The sequence below is a fragment of the Gekko japonicus genome, unplaced genomic scaffold, assembly GCF_001447785.1.
Source record: "Gekko japonicus isolate JY-2015 unplaced genomic scaffold, Gekko_japonicus_V1.1 scaffold2510, whole genome shotgun sequence".
NCBI lineage: Eukaryota > Metazoa > Chordata > Lepidosauria > Squamata > Gekkonidae > Gekko > Gekko japonicus.
Window position 1 is genome coordinate 117,419 of NW_015174346.1, and position 24,527 is coordinate 141,945.

Here is a 24,527-nt window from a genome sequence, read left to right on the forward strand (position 1 = left end):
AGAGTGATTAACACATGGAATTCACTGCCACAGGAGGTGGTGGCAGCTACAAGCATGGACGGCTTCAAGAGGAATTAGATAAACATATGGAGCAGAGATCCATCAGTGGCTATTAGCCACAAGGTATAGATAAGAATTCTCGGTCTGGGGCAAGTGATGCTCTGTATTCTTGGTGCTTGGGGGGGGGGCAATAATGGGAGGGCTTCTAGTGTCCTGGCCCCAGTGCTGAACCTCCTGATGGCACCTGGTATTTTTGGCCACTGTGTGACAGAGTGTTGGACTGGATGGGCCACTGGCCTGATCCAACATTGGCTTCTCTTATATTCTTATGTTCACATAATAAAAACACAATTTTAAAGCATTAAAATAACCCCCCAAAAAAACATGCACACATCATTAAAACATTTAAAACCAGAGCTAAAATACATACAAAGACATAAAAAACAATAAAAACATTCATCAAGAAGGAGGGCTCACTAAGGGAACACTGAAAAAAGTCTTCACCCATTGTTGAACGATGGCAATGGAAGGGGACAGATGAATCTCCCTGGGTAGAGAGTTCTAGAGTTTTGGTACTGCAGCTGAGAAGACCATCACCTGAGTTGCCTCCTGCCTAATGTCAGAAGGCAGAGACACCTGACGCAGGACCTAGGAGGGTGATCGTACCAGAGCAGGCAATTCTTCACATATGTTGGTCCCAAACCATACAGCGCTTTAAAGGTCAATACTATCACCTTGAATTGTGGCTGAAAACAAATTAGGAGCCAAGACTGGAATGATATAGTTGCTATGAGCCCACTCCAGTTAACACCTGAGCTGCAGCATTCTGTACTAGTAACGTTTCCGAGCACTTCTCAAGGGCAGCCCTATGTGTAGAGCACTGCAGTAATCTAATCTAGACTTAACCAGGTATGTACCACAGTGGCCAGATCTTTTCTGCCCAGGAAAGGCCGCAGCTGGCTAACCAGTCAAAGCTTATAACAGGCACTACTCCTGGGCACAGTTGCCACCTTCTTCAAAAGCAGGACCAGGTCCAAGAGCACCCCCAGACTACAGACCTGTTCCTTCAAGGTATCCTCATTACCACCATAGTTACACTCCCAGGTTGAGAGCAGTGCTGGGTTTTGTTTGATTTTTTTCTTTTTCTTTGATTTTTTTAGAGTCTATTCAGTTGTTTCCTAGAGGATGACACTCTTCTAAAACTGCATTGTATACGGGGCCACAACACTGAAGTGTGATAAGTGAGTCCTGTAATGTTGTCTGTGATTCTGCTTTTTAAACTAAAATTGTCTCCCAATTGAAATTCCAAATACAATGGTCATGGCAGGGACAGTGTATAAATGATAAATAAGATACAGACCCTGTGTCAGGCATACAAACTAAAAGGCAAGGTGAACAAAGGAAGAGATATGTAAGGGAAAGGTGGAGGAGGAAGATCAGTTTGGCAATGCAAGAACAAAGAACTGTTAACAGCCACTAGAGCCATTCTAATCTTCCCTCGTTGGTGTTCTTGGTGGAATGGAAGTAATGCAAGGCCCAGTGGGCCTCCACTTGATGGCAAAACCCAAAAGGTCTGCAGTCATAGGGCACTGTCAATTGGAGAAGGAGGGTTGGGTTTTTTTGGTACTGGGGGAAGCGATCTTGTAGGGTATTGATAGTAAAGTAGAGATCTATGAGGGGGTGCCTAACTTTGGATATGATGTTCTGCCACATATTGGGGAATGTACCTGGGACATTCTGCATTAAACGCAGGTGCTCTGCCACTAAGCTTTTGCTCCTCCCCTCCTCCAATATATTTTAAACCAACTTCTCTGTAACTGGACAAGAGGTTACGTCCCATAGAGTAAGGCTTCAGCACTCATGTTCTGAAATATTCAGATCTGGGATATAATCTGATACTTTTGGACTGTTGTAAAGAACAAAATCTCTAGTTTTGAAAAAAATAACTTTGTTATGAGATCTTGGAGCTTATTGCCTCTATTCATGGAGGAAACACAAAGCCTATTTATATTCTCTGTCTGGATAGCTTCAGCTAAAAAATCTGGGAAGTGTTCCTGTAGAACTCCTTCAGGATCCATGCTCTCCACCCACCCTTAAGTACACCCCTGAAAATGATTCTCAAGATCATCAACCTCAGTCTGAAACTCACGTAATTTTGTTTACTGTCCTCTTTTTGACAGAAATACCCAATAACCTTAAGCACAATACTAGCAGTTTTCTCAGCTCCGCCTGGACTCCCAAGGACATCAGTGATAGTCTCGAGGTGGGGCATGGAGACCACCACCACCCTTTTACCTACACTTAGAAAAAAAATGCCACACATTTTCCTAACTGAACAGAAGATATAGAAATTATCAGCTTAAATTGGTATCTAATGTTATTTGTCTTTGATTAGAATTATGGTGATTAACCATTCAGAGTTTTTAGTCTTGTTTTTCAGTTGTTTTGCATTGGGGGGGGGAGTAGTTTTCTTTTCTTTTTTTTTAAAGTGAACACAGCTTTTTCTCTCCGGCTAATGTCACAATGCATTTACATCACTGGCCTCTTTGTAATTCTTTAGGGCTTTTCATCACAACACCGAGCTTAAACATTTCATAAACACAGCTATGAGACAGCTGAATCTCCAAAGGTGCAATCTGCTTTATCCTTGCACTTTGGCTTCCTTTTGTTAGTGCCCATTATTCTACATAATGAAGTTGAAAATCATCTCCTCACTATCTCTTCCAACTTTCACCTTTGACTCAATGTATTATTGCTAATGCACCTCCCTAAACTTGCAATGCAGCTATTAAAAGGAAGTCTGGATTTGGAAACAAAAAAGAGATAACTGGGGTTTTCAGCTGTGTCTGAAACTACACATTACCCTGTAGCCATGTGTAACAAAGCCTCAACAGCCATTTATCTTTTACAGAATGCCCATAACAGGGGCACTTTCAACAGATGAGGAAGAGAGGCCTAAACTGTAACCCCACCAGTCTGTTTCTCCTTGTGCCCAGTCAACCTTCAAACCTTTTGTTTCCTTGTGAGGTTCTAGAACACTGGAGAGGGGGGAAGCTAGGGTAAATGGGACTTTTTGGGGAAGGGGGCTTCAGTGTATTAGCTCTTTGAGGAAACTGGATATTGGATTACTAAAGTAATCTCCCTATAAACATAAAATGCTTGCTAAAATTCAGCCACATCCTTATCTCATTTCAAATGTTAAATTTCTTTTGACATGTCTGTCTGAGAGCTTATTTGGGTCCTCAGGGCATTATTTGGATATAATTAAAGTACGCTATTTCAGAAGATGGCCTTATCAGGTTACATGTCACAGCAGGCAACCTTCTTCTCGCATGCTCCATTCCCCATGCTGGATCTATGGAGCAGCAGGAGGAAAAAAAAGGGGGGGAGGGGGAATGATGGTGTGAGCACTGTGACATCACATCCTGGAAAGTATCTGGTAAAGATAATCAAGACTCGGGGAAATCCTAGAGAGTAACAGATGTTGTGATGTCACTACCATTTGATCACCCGGATCTGACATCACATATCTGTGATGTTCCCCCTCCCCAGGCTCTGCCCCCAAAATGATCCTTGGGAGGAAGATTGGCAACCCTACCTGAAAAACATGTGGTACCCATAATCTGCCTGTGTGCACATGGTGAATGTGGAGAAACACAGACTGTGTATCTTCCCACATAATCCGTATGAGCAGAAAAAAGCCACACAGATAAGCAAAATCCATTTCAGGACCAGGCCAGAAGCATTGGAATCCAATGGAATAGATACACATTAATTTTTCTATCAGCATTTTGGAACTTTCTTGCCACCCCCCTTCCATGGTAGCCTACAGATCTCTTGCTGCTCCTGGGGTACAGTAGGTCCTGTAGACTGACGCAAGTGGTGGTGGTGGGAGGTAAGCAGCAAGAAGAGGGAATCAGTAGAAATTGCCATTTTAGTCTAGATCCAACCCATTCAAGTGAAAAAGCACTTAGGTACCATGAGCCCTATATTTAGCTGATACAAAATCCAGTTCCTGGATTCTTTTCACATCTTTGCACTCTGCTGAGCAGCATCTACTGGTAATCCCTGGCCCAAAGGACATCCGTCTAGCCTCAACCAGGGCCAGGGTTTTTTCGGTCCTGGACCCCACCTAGTGGAACAAGCTCCCAATTGAGATCAGGGCCCTGCGGGAGGAGCTGTTTTGCAAGGCCTTTGGTGGAGGTGATGGACATCCAATCACATGGCCTCCCCTGCAAAGTGGCCCTAGTGAAATTGTTATGATTGTCATCTATCCAGCTGATGGAGCCAACAGAAAATTGTTTCACCATTTTAGTTCAACTTTTAATAATTTTAAATTTTATTGATTATACTGTAAGCAGAATTTTATTGATTACACTCTAAATGAAATTATGATGTTACCCGCCCTGAGCCCGCATGCAGGAATGGGTGGGATACAAATGAAGTAAATAAATAAATAAATCATTCTGGGATCACCAAACTGAAACCTAGAGGAGAGCAATGTGGATGAACGGGCAGGGTTAGCGAAATGGCCAACCTTGTTTTCCGTGCTTCTTTTTGAGTTCCTTGGCATATACTGAGCAGGCTGCAAACTAAAATGAAGATGAATAAGGTAAAAAATGCCTTTTCTGCAGCTGAGAAAGTTTTACCTTGTAGTATATAAATCCTTTTGCCAACAAAAGTCCGCATGGTCAAAGCAATGGTATTCCCAGTAGTCATGTATGGCTGCGAGAGTTGGACTATAAGGAAGGCCGAGCGCCGAAGAATAGATTCTTTTGAACTATGGTGCTGGAGAAGACTCTTGAGAGTCCCTTGGACTGCAAGAAGATCAAATCAGTCAATCCTAAAAGAAATCAACCATGACTGTTCCCTGGAAGGCCAGATAATGAAACTGAAGCTCAAATACTTTGACCACCAAATGAGAAGGGAGCACTCACTGAAGAAGACCCTGATGCTGGGAAAGATTAAAAGTTAAAGAAGACGGGGACGGCAAAGGATGTGATGGTTAGACAGTGTCATAGATGCAACGAACATGAAATTGAGCCAACTTCAGAGGATGGCGGAAGACAGGAGGGCCTGGTGTGATCTGATCCATGGGGTCGCAAAGAGTCGGACTCGACTGTGCGACTGAACAACAAAATATGAATCCTCCCTCCATTTTTATCACCTGTCACAATGACAGGCATTTTCTTTTTTGAGAGCTATAATGAACAGCTGTAGCAGGAATTCAAACTGGAGGGAGATATGATATAGCATTGTTTATGTAAGGTTTAACTTCACTTGCTATACTATATTCACCTTTATTTAGTTACTTGTGGACTAGGAGAGTGCAAAAAATTGCTATTTTTCCAATTTTAGTCTATTGGACCCGGAAAAAATTGGTATTCCCGAATCCCAATATTCCTATTGTAGTAGGATTTGGGTACCTATTGGGGAAACCCGAATTTATCCAGTGCCATTATACCTTATAACTCAGAAGGCATTTAAACTTTAAATGCCTTCTGAATTAGGGATGGGCACAAACTGGGAAAATTTAGCCATTTAAACCTAACAGCTGGGTGGGTGAGCCCATCTGCTGTTAGGTTGACATGGCTGGAGTTAATTCACTGATCCCATTTGCTCTCCCCGCTTGACTCACCCACCCCTCTGTTATGTTTAAATGCCTAAAGGCCATTTCATTAATCCCTTTCACTCCCCCTGCTTGGAAGCAGGGGGGAACGAAAGGGATTGGTGAAATGGCTTTTAGCCATTTAAACCTAACAGTGGGGAGGGTGAGCCAAGCATGGGGGAGAGCGAAAGGGATCGATGAATTGGCTTCCAGCCATGTCAGCCTAATAGCGGATGGGCTTACCCACCCCACTGTTAGGTTTAAATGGCTAAATTTTCCTGGTTTGTGCCCATCCCTAATTTACTGAGTTCACTTGCCGAGGTGAATAATATCAGCTTTTATTCGGGTGCAGCTATTTCGGTGGCTGAATCAGACTTCCTCAAATATCTGTATACCAACTTAGTGCTATTTACATGTCACCTAATGTGTTATTCCAGTCTTAGTTGTATTTATTGCTCCGTTACTTAGGCATCGTGACTCTAATTAGCTCTTCCTGGAAACTAACCCCCCTACCTATATGCAATATTTGAGGAAATCTGTTTCAATTAATCTGAAGGAGTGTACATACTAAATTTCTCAGTTCTCACTTGGACCCAGAATTGAACTTTATTTGTCTTGTAGGTGCCACTGGACTCAAACCTTGTTCCCCCATCTGTTTGTTAACTCTGGTATTTGTATGCTAAATTACTGCTATTCACAGATCTTTCTTACATCTAATGTCAGCTATAATCATCCAGTACTTATGTATCTTGACTCTAAATGGAACTTCCTGACAACAAACCCCACCCACACCCTATAAGTAATAGTTGAGGAGGTTTCGTTCTACTGTATCTGATGAAGTGTGCTTGCACTTTGTTGGTCTTAAAGGTGCCACTGGACTCAAACTCTGTTCTACATCATTTAAAGGCTTTCCCTGCGGTTTTAGGAATTGGCTGTTCTACCTTACCAGTGTATATTATTTTTAGCAAAAGAAAAATTAAAAAGCTGGTTCATGTGCTAGGGCTAATGTGAATCCCTAACACTGGTAAACACTTTAACCACTTTTATATAGCTGACTACTTATCTGCAAACAGTCCTGCGGCTAATGGCTCTGGCTGTCATTTTGAGTCACAGATTTTCATTTCCATAAGGGCCCTCTTGAGAGCTATCCTTTTCGTAAATGCTAAACAGGATTCCATTCTCCATTGCTGAGTCTCTTAGGGTCCCATTTACACCCAAGCAAAGCATGTGTGAAATGCTGCCAAATGCATTCTCCACCCAGCGCTCTAGATTAAGAAAACAAAAACAAACATGTTTCACGCTTACATGTATTGCAAAAATCGAGCCAACTGTTCCCAGTCAATGAGTCTATTAAAATAAACCGCAATGCGTTGTCACATGGGGGAAATCCTGCTATTCATTGGAGTAACTTGCCATCTTCAATCATATTGCTTAAGCTAAACTTTACATATGCTCTACGGCCAGCATCCTAGTTGCGATTCCTGTTAAAGTTCGATATGTGCTATTTCAACAGGGACTGGGAAATTAAAATAAGAAACCTTCCAACAAGAACTGCCCTGGACAAATTGAAATGGCATATCATTTAATGCTTGTCAGGTGAAAATAAGCACACTTCTGTGATGAAAAGGAACTTATACTGTTAATAAAAGATGTGCATTTCTGAACACAGAAAGAGAACAGGCCATTTTGTAACAAAAATTACACATGTGACCAACTTAGGGAATAAACGTAGTACAGAGCTGCATTAGGAACAAGTGACATTGGGGACATCCTTGATGTGCACTTCAGTCTCAAAAAGCAAGCACCGGGGAGATTCAGCTATGGATTCAAGCTATAGTGCTAGGAAGCAACAGAGTTAACTATCTATTCTAACACCCTTTCCATAGTTGAAAGCAGGGATAACAACCTTTAGGTGGGACCTGGGGATCCCCCAGAATTACAGATCATTTCTAAACTAGAGAGATCAGTTCCCCGGGAGAAAATGGATGCTTTGGAGGCACTGTACCCCACTGAGGTCCCTGTCCTCCCCAGGCTCCACCCCCAAATCTCAAGGCATTTTCCTACCTGGAGCTGGCAGCCCTACCCCCCATCCCCCACTGGTGGCCGGGGGACCTGGCAACCCTAATTGAAAGTGACCCCTACTGAACATAAGAGAAGCCAATGCTGGATCAGGCCAATGGCCCATCCAGCCCAACACTCTGTCACACAGTAGCCAAAAATACCAGGTGACATCAGGAAGTCCAGCAGTGGTGCCAGGACACTAGAAGCTCTCCCACTGTTGCCCCCCCCCCAAGCACCAAGAATACAGAGCATCCCTTGCCCCAGAGTTCCTATCTGCTGGACTGCCTTTATCTAGAGATGGATGCTCACTCTCTATTTGGGTTTCAGATCCACTGGCGAATGAACTGCATGCAACACCCACAAATACTGGGGGGGGGGGAGAGTTAATTTTTCTCCACACTCAAAATTGTTCCAAACTGTTAGCACAAGAAGTGTTGTGGATGCATGTTCTTATACCTGTTACCCAGTAGCTCTCCCCTTTTCCCCTGCATGCCAAATTCATATGGTTGTTAATGGTGCTGCCAAAGTGCAGGTGCATGGGGGAGAAGAACTGCATGGCTTGCAGTTTGAAGCACGAGCCACTATTATGAATGCCACAAATGGATAAATATCACTGACTGCATGGGCATACAAGGAATACACACACACACTTTCTAGTACAGTTGATACTGAATAATCCATGCCTTCCCACAATGATCCTGGGGTATACATAATCCAAGTATGCCAGCAAACTGTGGGCATGCACCAATAGTGGCTACCTGGCCAGCCATCATGTTCAAGCCATGCAATATAGTTGGTTTAAAATTGTGAGCAAATCATTTATGTAACTTAGTATAGTGTTCACCTTAAGAGAAACTGGCCTTTTGAGAAAATGTTTTGCAAATATCAAATCATCCCTGCTTTTCGTCCCAATATGGAAAAAGTCTGGCAAAGTATGGAGCTAAAACCATCAGTGGGGTAGGTTTTCATGGAAATAGCACAGTGTGTGCAGTGGTGTGTGTGAGAGTGAACTAAAAGAACCTCTTCCCAGTGTTACAATACCAATCCATAGGGCCTCTCCCAAGATTGAGGTTAAATTACACACTGGAGGATACAACTGCAAAGCCACAATGTCACATGTCATTCAGCTGTCAGATATGATACTACATTTGTATTTTTTCTAACCAACACATAACCGTGACTACAGTGATCATATTGGTATTACTACAGATAGTTTGTTACATGTGTTACAGAAATTGTTATTTATTTCACCACTGTAATAGCATAGTTTCCAAAAATCAACATACATTAAAATTCAGCAAAAAAAAGAATATAAAACAAGATGGGGCAAGTAAAAAGAGGAAAGAGAAATAAAACAGAGGGGGATCAGAAATTGAATAGGGAGGTGAGGAAATACGGCAGGAAAAAAGGTAAACTATGCATCTCATGTAAACAGGTAACATTACTGATGCCTAGACTATTGTTTATCTGCAAGATGTTCAATGAAGAGCAATAAAGGTGGACATGCAGTTAATATAAAGACAAAGACATGGACATTTGGTCCCCATTTATAAATAAGCATGCTCTTGATCCTGTCACTTGTACATCCTATTCTCTCAAATAGCAATACCTTAAACTGGATGATGAAAATGTGGATTTCCTGATTTTACTTTATCGTTTGAAGCTCTTTGGTCAACCAATTAATATGATTCCTGCCAGCAAACTAATTCCCCATTCAACCCATCCTTTTATCCTGCTCAAGAGTGTTCCTGAAATGTGTGCCTTTTAAAAACTCCTCTAAGTTACCAGTAAGTATGTGCACTATATTAAACTGCTGCAAAGAACAAACAATCCTGATGTGATCTGTATGTACACCTTATCAAAGATTCTTTTTATGTGGTGTTTTACCGGTGCGTATCTGTAAAAGCCAACACGAAAAGACTCTGGAGGAACTCAAATGTATGATCACATTAATGTTTGTTCATTTGTGGTAAAAAGCACACTGCACCCGTTCCGATTTCAGAATTAATGGGAGAAGGTCTACCTTTGTTGAAATGAAGAAGAACAACAACTCAGGACACAGCAGACTTCCAAAATAGTACAGAGACAAAACCTGCTTATAGTCAGTTGTTATCAATCCATTACCCTTTCTTGGTAAAGCTCCTAAGCTTAGTCTGTGTTTGTGTGTGTTTAAAGTGCCATCAAGTCGCAGCTGACTTATGATGACCCCGTAGGGTTTCCAAGGCAAGAGACTAATGGAGGTGGCTTGCCATTGCCTGCCTCTGCATAGCAGCCCTGGGATTCCTTGGAGATCTCCCATCCAAATACTAACCAGGGCCGACTCTGATTAGCTTTCAAGATCCAACAACATTGCGCTAGCCTGGGCTATCCAGTCAGGGCATGCTTAGTCTAGCCATTGATCCACCAAAAGAAGGCCAGTTTGGTGTAGTGGTTAAGTGCGCGGACTCTAATCTGGGAGAACCGGGTTTAATTCCCCACTCCTCCACTCGCACCTGGCTGGATGACCTTGGACAAGCCATAGTCCTGTCAGAGCTGTTCTTGAAAAAGAGCAGTTTCTGTCAGAGCTCTCTCAGCCCCACCTACCTCACAGGGTGTCTGTTGTGGGGAGGGGAGGGGAAAGGAGTTTGGAAGCCGCTCTGAGACACCTCCGGGTAGTGAAGGGTGGGGTATAAATCCAATCTCTTCTCTTCTTCTTCTTCTGTCATTATATTAAAGATACTCGAACCCTTGGATGTTTGTTAACGACTCTAAATATTTTCTTATTGCAAGTAAACGTTCCTGCATGCCATATGGTGTTGATGGCTTTTGTCTATCAGCATGTTCAATTAAACCTTTACTCCAGTAGGAAATTAACTTTAGCTTTCCACATGATCCCCATGAGAAGGGTGTTATAACTGGCCCCAAGTCTCAGGATTCCTTGACGGCGACCTCCTCAAACTACCAGGTCGCAGTTTACTTAAAAGGCATGTCCTAAGCTACCTGCAGGGTCTTCTGTCTTCAGCTGTGCCTGACGGACCACGCTGCTGTAATTGGATTCTGTTAGTCTGACACTGGGTCAGGCTTGAGTTTTGCTCTCCAAGGTTGAAAGAGTAATTACTACTGGAAACAAATCTATAAGCGTTACTTTGGTATCTTAGACGCCTGCTATATCCTGGATTGATAGCCGGTGACTCTTGGTGCAATAAGAGAATGCTCACCATTAGTAGGGCAATAAAGATACCTCTGTGTAATATTTCAAAGAAATGATACCACTGCCATCTCTTGCAGTTTCTGAAAATGCTAAAGACCACTGCTGTCTGCTGACGGACTCTGTTTAAGAGGCCTCCACCCACAGGTGAAAGTAAACTGATGACATACAGTTTCTCCAGGAAAACTTGTATGGAAATTGACAAACACTTAAGGCACACACATAAGGTAAACGGACACTAAGATCTGGGAAACAGCACACTTAAATTTGGGAAACAGCGCGCGTGCACACACACACACAGAGAGAGAGAGAGAGAGAGAGAGAGAGAGAGAGAGAGAGAGAGAGAGAGAGAGATGTTGCTATTTAATTGCACAGTCGAGTCCGACTCTTCGCGACCCGATGGACCACATCACGACAGGCCCTCCTGTCCTCCATCGTTTCCAGAGTGTGCTCAACTTCATGTTTGTTGCATCGATAACACTGTCTAACCATCTCGTCCTTTGCCGTCCCCTTTCTTCTTTGACCTTCAATCTTTCCCAGCATCAGGGTCTTCTCCAGTGAGTGCTCCCTTCTCATTTGGTGGCTAAAGTATTTGAGCTTCAGCTTCAGTATCTGGCCTTCTAGGGAACAGTCAGGGTTGATTTCTTTTAGGATTGACAGATTTGATCTCCTTGCAGTCCAAGGGACTCTCAAGAGTCTTCTCCAGCACCATAATTCGAAAGCATCTATTCTTCGGCGCTCGGCCTTTCTTATGGTCCAACTCTCATAGCCATACCGTACTACTAGGAATACTATTGCTTTGACCATTCGGACTTTTGTTGGCAGGGTGATATCTCTACTTTTTATTATGCTGTCTAGGTTTGCCATCGCTTTCCTCTCAAGGAGCAGGCGTCTTTTAATTTCACGGCTGCAGTCACTGTCTGCAGTGATCTTGGATCCCAGGAACGTGAATTCTGTCATTGCTCCCATGACTTCCCCCTCTATTTGCCAAGGAGTGATCGGTCAGATGCCATGATCTTAGTTTTTTTGATGTTGAGTTTCAAGCCAACTTTTGTGCTCTCCTCTTTTATCCTGAGCAAGAGGCTCTTTAGGTCCTCTTCACTTTCTGCCATTAGAGTGGTATCATCTGCATATCTGAGGTTGTTGATGTTTTCCCCGGCATTCTTAATTCCAGATTGTGATTCATCCAGGCTGGCATTTCGCATGATGTACTCTGCACATAAATTAAACACACAGAGTACACTTCCCTAATCCAACCCCTCCCTGCATTGACTGTGTGTCTCAAACCACCTGTAAAATATTATCTTGGTCCTAGGGTATGTTTGAAAGGCATGTGATGCAGCAACTCTTGCTAAAGGTATGCAGGTACAAAGCTGGATGGGAGAAGTCCTGGGAACCCATGTACACCAGCTTGAGGTCCACAACAGAAGAACAGCAGGACATATAGACAATAATATATACAGTCCTTTACTTGGGAAACTCACCATATCTGTATCCGAAACTGGCCCAAAACTGGTCACATAGATGTTTGTGAAGACTTCAGTTGTACTGTCTGGCGTAAGAAAAGAAAAACAAAGTGTGAGGACATGCTTTTCCTCCCTTTTGCGCTGCCAGAGGTTCTGAAGCATCTTCTTACTAAGCAGAACAAAGTTTGAGTTCTGCTGTACCCTTAAGATCAACAAAGTTTTATTCAAGGCATAAGCTTTTGCGCACAATCTCACTTCTTCGGATACAATGAAATGGAAATTACCAGTCCATGCTTATAGGTAGAGGGTGAGCAGTAAATTATCATACATTATAATGAATCTGTTAAACATCTTGTACTGCTTGATAATTTACTGCTCACCCTCTACCTATAAGCATGGACTGGTAATTTCCATTTCATTGTATCTGAAGAAGTGTGATTGTGAACAAAAGCTTATCCCTTGAATAAAAGTTTGTTGGTCTTAAAGGTGCCACCGGACTCAAACGTTGTTCTGCTGCTTCAGACCAACATGGCTACCCACCTTCAAGTATAACATGAATAATTGTTGTTACCACTATATAGGCAACTTGTTAAGTATGGACGACCACTTTAGTTACACATCATTACTGGGGACTCAGTTAAATTCCTTGTCATTTGTGCTGCAGACAACGTAGCTGGAATATCACTTTGCATGAACATGGTAAATGCAAAATCTGCACCTGGATATATGTCATGTTTACAGCTGGATATTGCTATGCTATGCCTTTTACTCTAAATGTGAAACGTAGAGCATTATGCCTTCCAACACGTCACAGATGAAAATGAGGGCACTGATCTGCAGGAGTGGACAGCACTGTGGGAGAGCCTGTCAGACAATGGTGGTGTCGACTCAACAGAGACTCAGGCTGAAAGCAGGCAATAAACTGCAAGCAAGCAGGTGGGTCCAAATGACAAAAGCAGCAAGACAAGTCAAATGCTTACATTATATATGCCCAACAGATATGCATTTATTCCATCTGGGGGACGTTGGTCAACTAAGGAACCCTGAGGCCCAGCAATAAGTGACTCGTCCCACATCAGTCCCTTGGCACAGAATTCTTAAGCAGAAAGGATGGTTAAAAAATAATAAAGACAGGACCTTTAAGCAAGTGCAGAGTGCTTTTCTCTTACCACTGAATTAAAGTCTCCCCACACATAGGGCTTGCAGGACGATGGCATACCACAAACAGTGACTGAAGCCTCAGCATCCCTTTGTTTAGAAGTACTGACCACCAACAGTAAACTGGAAACCATATTCTGTTTCCCTCTAACAAGAACACACATGTTGTCGTCCCCCCCCCCATCCACAGCAACGAATACAAGAGCATAAATATTCCTCCTCCTTCTTGTTATGTTTCTTTGCATGTCTTAGGAAGCAAATCCTAAGCAGGTCTATTCAGAAGTAAGTCTCATTTTATTCAGTGGGGCTTACTCCCAGGAAAGTCACATATATGCAGCCTAACCTACCTCACTGGGTTGTTGTAAGGATGGAAATGAGAGGAGAACTAAGTAAGGCATATTGATCCCCACTGAGGGGAAAGGCAAAGTATAAATGAAGTAAATAAGTAAATAAATAATATACTTATGTGATTAACAATTATAGAGTTGTACTTCTATGTCATCACAATCTGGGCAACAGAATAGTATATCTACCAGCCAGGGAAGAAACTATTTATATTTATTCTATGCTTTAGCTATTTCTATGTTGTAATCTGCTCTGAGCCCCACAATCGTGGGGGACAGCAGAATAGAAACTGAATCAATCAATCAATCAATCAATCACAGAATGCAATCCTAAATGGGTCTACGCTGGATCCTGCTCAGGTCTGTTTGATGGTGTTTAGTCCCAGGGAAGTATTCTTAGGACTGTACTGGTAGACACCTTGTGACGACCCCTTAACTGGGGAGGTCTGGTTTCCCTTTAAAGTGTTCTTTTTATTTTGTTTTACTGTGTATATCCGGCTGCCACCAGGAAATTTAAGGCTTTCCAAACCTTTATACTATAATATTTCTATCACTGGGTAGGTAGGTCGAGGTTGATATAATTCGTAAATAACAGGATAGTACTCTGTATCTATGAATGGGTAAATACTGAACAATTCCAACTGGTTTTTCTCATACTGTCAGGGATTTTGGCATGTAACTTTGTAACACTTTTTTCCTTAGACCATATATGTTTACTGTTTCTTTTTATCCTGTCACTCAGACTTTTTATTTTTCTCTTTAACTTTACTTTCTTCTTTCATATACATTCAACTCTTCTTCATACACAGAACTAATTCCTATATCATCCACAAGACAGCTTCTCTCTCCAACTTCAGAACTAACTCTCACTAACTGTTTTTCTGTCATCCTCAACTGTCAAACCTGTCACTCCTGAAAGACATAACCATTCATCCACTCAGAAACACTTTCTAAAACCCCTCCCCTCTCTCTGTCAATCACCAATCACACCACACTTGTCTCTTCAAACACTCTAGACTAATCTAACATGCAACCAAACTTTTAAAGAGACACACACACATAAACAAGGAATCGTTACACACCTATATAGAGCAGGGGGGGGTACTTGCTTTAAAACTGGAACATATAGGAGGCTGGGGTTTCCCCAAGGACAGGGCTCTGAACATTAGAGCTGCCCTAGCTGGACTGGGAAAACCGAAGGGTAAGAAGCATGACTTACAGAAAATCAAGTAGCCTAGAAATCCACCACAGTTTATGCTTCTGAGCTTTTTGGGTATATATTTAGTATACACTTATCCTTGGAACAATGAAAACTAAATACTAGGCACCATCCCTAAATCTACAGGAATTTTCTAACCTGGAGGTGGCAACCATATCTCCTTCCCAGGCAACAGCCAACCTAACTGTATTTGCCCTTCTGTCTTAAGCTCCCCCCCCCCCTGGACAGCCTATGCCTAGGGAAACTGTTTCCTGTGCCCTCCTCTCCTTCCCAGCCATTCACCAGTCTTCATTTTATCTGCCTCCCATCTCCAGCTATATTATTTATTTACTTCATTTATACTTCTCCTTTCTCCACTGTGGGGACCAAAGCAGCTTACACTATTCTCCTCTCCTCCTTTTTATCTACACAACAAACTGGTGGGGTAGGTTAACCTGAAAATATGTGACTGGTCCAAATCACCCAGTGAGCTTCTACAAGATGGGGATTTGAAGCTCTAACCTCCACACTAAACTGGCTCTCATAGGGTGTTGGACAGTAGCAAGCAGCCAGGCCTCGATGAGTCATGCAAGTCGGGTGGTATCAAGTCACCCAGAGGCTGCTGCCAGGCCTAGAGTTGCCAGCCTCCAGGCAGGACCTGGAGATCTTCCAGAATTACAACAGCCCAGATCTGTCGCCCTGGAGAAAATGACTGGTTTGGAAGGTGGACTCTATGGCATTATAGCCAGCTGAGGACTCTTTCCTCCCCAAACCCTGCCTTCCTCCACTACAAAATCTCCAGGAACTTTCCAATCTGGAGCTGTCAACCCTACTCAGGCCTAGCCCTAAGGCGTCCTCCCTCAAAGGGCAGAATAGGCCAAAAAAGGGCCCTGCCTCGTCCCCCTGCCTTTTACTAAGAAAAGCCCAGCTTGGAATACTGTCGTTGCCTAGCAACAGCCACTTGAGGGAATCTGTTGTTAAAGCTACAGGTGCTCCTTTTATCATTTTTGGCTTTTTTAAAACTCTCCAATGTATTTTTTTTTTACATTTCACATTTTTTCTGCAAACCTGGGATCCTTTTCAGCTTTGTAGAAAGACCCGTCCTGCCCATTCACAGCTCCAGCCACAGATTTAAGTATCCAAATATTGGCCGCCTTCGCTATTACAATACAAGATGTGGAGTTCTGCAAGCCACAAACTTTCTACACTTCAGATTACAACAGGAGAATTCCAGCGTTTATCTCCCTCTCCGTTATTCCCATCCAATGAACACCAACATAACTTCAAAGCCTTTTAGACATACTACAATTCTAAAAACAAAATAGACCTATTCTTCCCATTGTTACTGTCAATGGGTATAATTCAAGCAAAAAAAGACATGATAATCTCTACAGTACTCGCATCATGTTACAAATAAGGGTAGTATTTTCTAAACCAGCAGTTCTCAAAACTTTACATGCTATACTTTGTGTACAAATTTAAGTATCATTTCCACAAGAAGCTATTGACCCAAAACAGGAACATCAGGTTTGTGTGTATGTGTGTTTTCAGTGTCTGAGGTTTCTCAAGCATTATTCAAGAAAGAGATAAAAAGAGTAATTGTATTCTTATTTGTTGTTGTTGTTCAGTCGCACAGTCAAGTCCAACTGTTCGCAACCCCATGGACCAGATCATGCCAGGCCTTCCGGTCTTCCGCCGTCCTCTGAAGTTTGCTCAACTTCATGTTCGTTGCATCTTCATTGATTTCTTTTAGGATTGACTGATTTGATCTTCTTGCAGTCCAAGGGACTCTCAAGAGTCTTCTCCAGCACCATAGTTCAAAAGAATCTATTCTTCGGCGCTCGGCCTACCGTATAGTCCAACTCTCGCAGCCATACATGACTACTGGGAATACCATTGCTTTGACCATGCAGACTTTTGTTGGCAGGGTGATGTCTCTACGTTTTATCATGCTGTTTAGGTTCTTATAACTAATGTCAATTATTATATATGAAAGTTACAAACTAAGTTCCCCCCCCCTTAATTACAGCAACATAAGGAACTTTAAGGTTCAGATAGTACCTCTAGACATGTGAATTGAGTTGCCCCAGATAACATCTCTCAAGTGAAGACATTCTAATGCCTGCAAGCATTGTGTGATCTATTTGTGGCAAGGGAATTGGAGGATATGTTACTCATCTGATACTTGCAAAGATCCATGGATATATATTCAGGTAGACAATTACATGAAGAAAAGTAAAATTATGAATACTTCAGAATGTGGCTGAAGTAAAGTACTGTCACAAAAAAAGATAGGAAATTCTGTCTGGTTGAACACTGAACACATACGTTCTCGTAAGAATAAGCTACCAGTAAAGAAACTACCATGTATATATTTTCTTTACACCGCAAGGCAACAGAAATGTAATGCTCTTACTAATATGACCTAATATAAAATTCAACTAATTTCAGTACTCAAAGAGCATTCCTTCCTTACTCCTTTCTGCTCTCTGCAGTATGGTCTCTGCTCTTTCACAATTTGCATGTTTAATATTTGGATTCAGTTACAGTTCAAGAAAGGTGTTGTTGATTGGCAATATTTTGCTTTCTTTCCTTTGCTTACATCTACTACAGAAACAATTCCCTGTGATGTTTACATTAGACACAAAGGCTATAATATGCTTTACTAGAAATAATGCCCGTTGCAGAAATAAATACAACGAGATCTAGAAAGAGGCTCTGGGAGAGTGCTCTGGCTTTGGGCAAACAGTGTCAGTTTCCTGTGGCGACCTCAGCAGGGTTTAATGACAGAGTTCACTGTTTTCTCCAGAGGGACTGATCTCTGCTACCTGAAGAGCATTTGTATGTTTGCGTTATCTGTAGCCCTCACCTGGAGAGTGGTAACCATTGTTACCCATTCTCCTCTCCCCTATGAGGTATGTTATGCAACTGAAAATTCCAACTGCCTTGCGGGGGGGGGGAGTTTGAGGTGTGGAATGGACTGAAGTCCAATCAGCTTCCATATGCAAAAGACCAGGTTGTCGCAGCAGTTGTGGTGTGGGCGGGACCCGGGCTTTGCCTTCTGATTGGTGGCGATATATGCTGAGGAGCAGTGCCATCAGCCATACACTAAGGGAGTGCATTTTAGAATTAGAACTTTGGCACCCACTATTCAATTATATATAAGGAGAGATTCTTAAAAGATGTTCTTAAAACACATTCTTTGCATACTGCTGTAAAGGATATAGCAATAGATATGTGTGCCACTGCCCTCTACAGGGTGATGTGAACACCTTGGAATCTAACAGCAGCTTTGCTAGGGCAAGCCAAAGGTCCAGTCAAGTCCCAGCATTCCATCTCAATCACTAGCCAATCAGATGCCTGTAACAAGTTCACAAAGCATGATGGAGGCTGCCGTTTCACACTGTTAGCCCCCTCCCAGCACCTATCAATCAGGAGAGAGCCTGCCAGTGAACACCAAAAATCTTTTTTCTAATAAATGCCAGACCAATAACTATATTCTCCATAAATTTGCCTTATCCTTTTAAACAGCTGCCTAAGTGCATGGTTACTTCACTGTATCTTACCACTTGATTTTATCAGTAAAGTATTGTTTGAATGAAGAATTTTCCCCTGAGCGTACACTGTCTCTTACAGTAGACAATTCAGCTACAGGATCCTAAACTGTACTACAATGGTTCTTAACCTCTTTATTCACTAAGGCCCACCCAATAATCATCATCATGTCCCCCACAGCAATTCAAGCAAAAAATTGGGACATAAAGAACAGCATTCCAGACAAGACAGCTTTATTTATATGATATGTATCTTTTGTACATTGCCCAGAACAGCTTTGGGTGGCTGGGCGATTCGATGATGATGGTATATTTATGACATATATATTATGAGACACATTCTGAAGCACACATTCCACGAGGCCCCCATGACTGATTGGCATCAACCATCTCCTCAATGTTTGGTTTGACTTTCTATCGGCTGTGTGCTATTTTTTTAAAGACTTGGAAAAGAAATCTAAAATCTTGAGTTTTATCCACAGGGGTGGGGTGGGAGTGGGGTGAGTGAATAATGTAAAAGTCATTGCAAATAGGGAGAGAGGGCTCCGGAAAATCCCAGATATTTCTCATTTGCCCCCACAGATGCTAAATGCTCCCCAAGATTTTACCTCATTAAGAACAGCCATTCTAGCATCTTGAGAGAAGAAACATTATCTGTATCTATAGAATTCATCATTTTACATTCCTTCCATTTGCTCTTTTTTTCTCTTCAAAATATCCCAAATCATTTTCTTTGTCAGGAAAATACAAGTCCCAATCATATGAAATGCTTCCCCCCCCCGTCCCATTCTCAGTTCTACAACATCTTTTTTGAGATGGCGGTAATCAAAAGTACAAGTAAGAGGAAAGATTACGGTGATGAGTCCTTAAACAGCCTGGTATGGGTGAGGTACTGTTGCTCTCTGAGAACAATTCTAGAACAATCCCCTCCCCACAGGGAGATAAAAATAAGCCTGAGGACACAGACTTTTCAATGCAGTTTCTCGTAAAGCATGTCACACCACCTAGAAACCTTGGTGTATTAATAGGCATATGAATTATTTCCCGAAGATTTCTAAGAGTTTTATTGTTGGTACATATCATATGGAGACCACAAATACATACTGGAAGTACAGAGAGATGTTCTCTCCTCTGTGTGAGACACAATAGAATAGAACAAGCCTTTCAAAATAGGTACTTGGCAGAAAGAGCCAAGAAAAGTAAGCAAACGGCAAAGAAGGGCAAGCACAGGGGACTATGAAATTTACCTTCTGTTTTAGGACAAACTCACAATGCTGCTTAACGATTCCGTGTGAAAAAAATGAAAACAGAGCAACTAGGATTTTTTAAAATTCTAACAGAAACGTAGTAATATGAATTTTTGTTGTTGTTGTTGTTGTTCAGTCGCACAGTCGAGTCCGACTCTTTGCGACTCCATGGACCAGGTCACGCCAGGCCTTCCAGTCTTCCGCCGTCCTCTGAAGTTGGCTCAATTTCATGTTCGTTGCATCTATGACACTGTCTAACCATCTCATCCTTTGCCGTCCCCGTCTTCTTTGACCTTCAATCTTTCCCAGCATCAGGGTCTTCTCCAGTGAGTGCTCCCTTCTCATTGGTGGCCAAAGTATTTGAGCTTCAGTTTCATTATCTGGCCTTCCAGGGAACAGTCAGGGTTGATTACTTTTAGGATTGGCTGATTTGATCTTCTTGCAGTCCAGGGGACTCTCAAGAGTCTTCTCCAGCACCATAGTTCAAAAGAATCTATTCTTCGGCGCTCGGCCTTCCTTATAGTCCAACTCTCGCAGCCATACATGGCTACTGGGAATGGCATTGCTTTGACCATGCGGACTTTTGTTGGCAGGGTGATGTCTCTACTTTTTATCGTGCTGTTTAGGTTTAGGTAATATGAATACTAAAGGGTTAAATTTGGAACCCTTGATTCTGGGCTGAATCGAGACTCCAGACTTAGACTATCTCCCCACCACCACCAGTCCTTTTCATGTCTATTATCACTGTGTTCTGCCCAGTAACAGAGAGGTTGGGTTGCCAGCAGTGAAATGAGTACAGCTGATTTGTTCTTGAAATAAAATAATATAACAGTATGGAAAAAGTCAAAGGTCACTCCAATATTAAATAAAACCTAAATGTTGCCTAGTAAAGGAGACTCATAGCAGAAGCTCCAAGTATTTTACAATAACAGTTTTTTAAAAAAGAGGATCAAAAGCATCCAGCTTATATTTTTGCCACCCTGCTCTAAATAGAAAGACTAATTATACATTACAATAACCATGCCAATCACAGCCATGGTAATGAGTTAAAAGAGGATCAATGATCTTCGAGGATTTACTTTTGAGTTAGGCCAACAATGCATCCTGCTCCATCGTGGATGTTGGGTTCCCTACAAGGTCTAGAAAGAACTAATCTAAAAATGCAACAAGCACAATAATCATGGATTAGGGATACCAACCTCCAGGTGGGGGCTGGAAATCTCTCAGAATTACAACTGAACTCCAGACTACAGAGATCAGTTCCCCCAGGAGGGAAAATGGCTGCTTTGGAAGGTGGGATCGATGGCACTATAACCCACAGAGGCCCATCCCCTCTCCAAACCCAACCCTCCCCAGGTTCCACCCCCCCCAAATCTCTAGGAATTTCCCAATCCAAAGTTGGCAACCGTATCGTGGATACTACACATGCATTTGTGTGTCCATGTGTTAATCACTCTATATTTGCAACATGAATGCCCATACCCTGACATGCAGGAAGATCTCCTCTCATCCAGGTTACAGAACTGCTTCTTCCTCGTGTAAAGAACTGGGATGGAATGTGACATCCTCTGTGCCCATTTCTCCATATTCATACCTTCTCCCCAGGCAAGCAGCAACAGAAATCCTGCAGCAGGATCTGTTTCATGCTTCTTGTGGCATCCCTTGAATTCTGCTATCCCATATCCCAAGAGGCAGGGCTATTTTTGGGCAGGAACGCACAGGAACGGAGTTCCAGCTGGCTCCCAAGTTGGCCACGCCCAGCAGGAACTCATTAGCATAATAGGCCATACCCAACAGCAGAAACTCATTAGGATTGGCTACATTAGGGGTGTGTGGCCTAACATGCAAAGGAGTTCCTGCTACAAAAAAGCCCTGGGTTTTGACCACAAACAAGGTAAACAGAATAACAAGCAAAAGGTGGGTGTGGCTGGATAACCACACTTCTGGTAACATGGGGGTGTGGCCTAATGTGCTAATGAGCTGTGCTGTCAGGGGTGTGGCCTAATATGCTAATGAGTTCCTACTGGGCTTTTTCCTTGGCTGCCTGAAGCTACAGCTCTACAAGAAAGGCCCTTTCTGGAAAGGGTGTGAGTCCTTTAGTAAAGCTTTTGAAGGGTTATCATTGTCTTTAGGGGTTAACCTATTGGGGCTGGTTGATGGCTATTAGAATTTTTTAAAATAATGAAGTCCTAAATCACACTCTTCGAAGTCCACTGAAATCAATGGACTGAAGGGTTTAACCCTGCTTGGGCTCCAACTGTTAGCGCTTTATTGTTTGTTTATAATATCTTGGGCCCCAAATTGGGTGACAGGTCGATTTGTTTGTTATATATATATATATATATATATGGTATATAAATGTGCCTACTCAAAGGGTGGTGGGATTTTTCTAAATAAATTATCATATGGCATAGCCAGGAGATCCCGAAGGATTGCTTGGCTGCCTGAAGCTACAGCTCTTTTTTGGCCTACTAGGTGGCAAGCTATGCTTATTTTTAGGCTGAGAGTGCCATGACTCGCCCAAGGTCACCCAGCTGCCTTAAACTGGGGAGGTGGGTACTGAACCTGGTTCTCCAGATTAGAGTCCGCCACTCTTAACCACTACACCAAGCTGGCTCATTGGGTTTTTGCTTTCAAGTCACAACCCTGTAGGGCTTACAAGGCAAGAGATGTTCAGAGGTGGTTTGCCATTGCTTCGATCTGTGTAGGGACCCTGGACTTCCTTGGTGGTCTCCCATCTAGGGCTGACCCTGCTCCACTAGAATAATGTTTTACACCTTGCTCTAGAAACGAGCAAACCTGAACTGATATACATATACACACACACACCTGTTTGGCAGGTGAGGGGAGCTAACCCTTGCCTCCTCCTCCACCACCTTACCTCAATACACTGTTTCTTTCTCATTTATCTCCCCAGGCTATCTGAGTGCCTTCTCAGAGCCAGCTGGGAGAATATAAACTTCAGGCAGCAGAATGTAGCAAGGCAAGATGAATGAGGAAACAGGGCTGATCCAGACCTTTTTATGCTACGACAGAGCAGCAGCAGCAGCAGCAGCAGCAGGTTTCCAGCAACCCCCTTGTCCATGAATTTCATTCTGATTGGCAAACAGACCTACCAGTTTTACATATTATTTCTTTAAACACGTTCAAAGCAGTCGAGAAGCTTGGATGGTGCTGAAGCTCTGACCTCTGCCCCTGCACTGGAGGAAATGGACAACTTTATTAATTACTAGATTTTTTTCAATGGTGTTTATGTTCTTAGTATGTTTCATTTTGTAAACACCATTAAAAAAATCTAGTAATTAATAAAGTTGTCCATTTCCTCCAGTGCAGGGGCAGAGGTCAGAGCTTCAGCACCATCCAAGCTTCTCTTCTTCCCCAGCAGGGTCTTAGGAAGTCCTCAGGCCTCCAGGAAGGGGGGGTGGTTTGCTTCCACCTGCTTCCCTGTCTTTTTGGCCTCTCTCTTTGCAGTCTAGGGAGTGGTCAGTCTGCCCTTCCTTTCTAGCCCTTCCTGGACCCACCTTTTGATGGATTCCCAGGGTGAGGGGCATCCCCAGCCTCTTCCTCTCCCTCCGGAAACTGGCAGGAGCCATGTCCAATGCGGCTTCTCCCTCGGTCTTGATATACCCTCCCCCCAGCCTCCTCTAAAGGAGTTTGCCTTCAGTCTACGGGGGCTTTGTGAGGCAGGGACTGCCTCCCCTTTTTTCACCCAACTAAGTGCTCTTCCCTTTATCTGGCGTCTTTGTCTGGGACTGTCCCATATGGGGCAGAGTCCCACTGTGCCTTCTCTGCTGTTGCCATGCCCCTGGGATCCATTAGGCCCGGCTGATGGCTCCTGCTGGTCCTTTCTTGTTGCCACTGGCCCCAGGCTACCTTTGACCAGATGGGTAAGTGTGGGTATAGGGGAGCCACCTCTGGACAAAAAGTATAAGAAACAGAACAAGAGCATAAAAACACATCGCACCTTAACATGAGTTTCATACCAACACTTCTCAGGCTAGAAGCAATTTGTTAACATGACTCTACAAGATCCACCTCTTCGTAACCTGCATGGATAAAAAGAAACGTTTGAGTGTGGTACCTAAAAAAAGAGTAGGGTAGCCACCAATGTTCCCTCTAAGCTAGAGTAGGGTAGCCACCAGGAAAAACTTCAGGGAGAGGGCATTCCACAGGCAAGGAGCCATCCCTAGCAAACCCCCAGTCTCTTGTGGCCACCCATGTCACCTCTGATGAAGACGGGGGGCAAAGAGAAGAAGGCTTGTAAGGAAGATCTTAACTGGCAGCACAGGAGGTGGCAGATCCTTGAACAGCTCCAAGCTGTTTAGACCAGAGCCTTAAAAGAAGAAGAAACAGTACACTGAATTGTGCCTGGAAACAAATGGGCAACCAGTGCAGATCATTCTGCTCAGCACTGATCCAATCCCTGCACCCCCTCTGAATAGTAGACAGACAGAACAGAAAACCTTTATTGGCATAACATAGATAAACCAGAACAAAAGAAAAATTTAAGGGGTAGTACTAAAACAACGTCAACCAATATTCCCAATATCTCAAAATACAAAGCAATCCTAACATGGTTTACAAGATTTACAAAGTACTACTCTTGACTTCCATACATAAGTCAAAAATTCAGCGACAGATAGTGTTATTGCTGGACTCTTGTCTGCTAGAAAGAAATTTAAATCCCTATCCAGAAAATCTCTC

At 42.9% G+C, this 24,527-nt stretch overlaps 1 protein-coding gene across 1 annotated transcript in view; it reads right to left on the reverse strand.

The window, feature by feature from the left end:
* LOC107121387 (gamma-aminobutyric acid receptor subunit alpha-2) overlaps positions 1-24,527 on the reverse strand; it is a 108,939-nt gene that overhangs the window by 31,723 nt on the left and 52,689 nt on the right. The window contains exon 3 of the mRNA XM_015424303.1: positions 12,341-12,408. Within this exon, the coding sequence (XP_015279789.1) occupies positions 12,341-12,408 (68 nt within the window). The remainder of the gene's footprint in view (positions 1-12,340; positions 12,409-24,527) is intronic.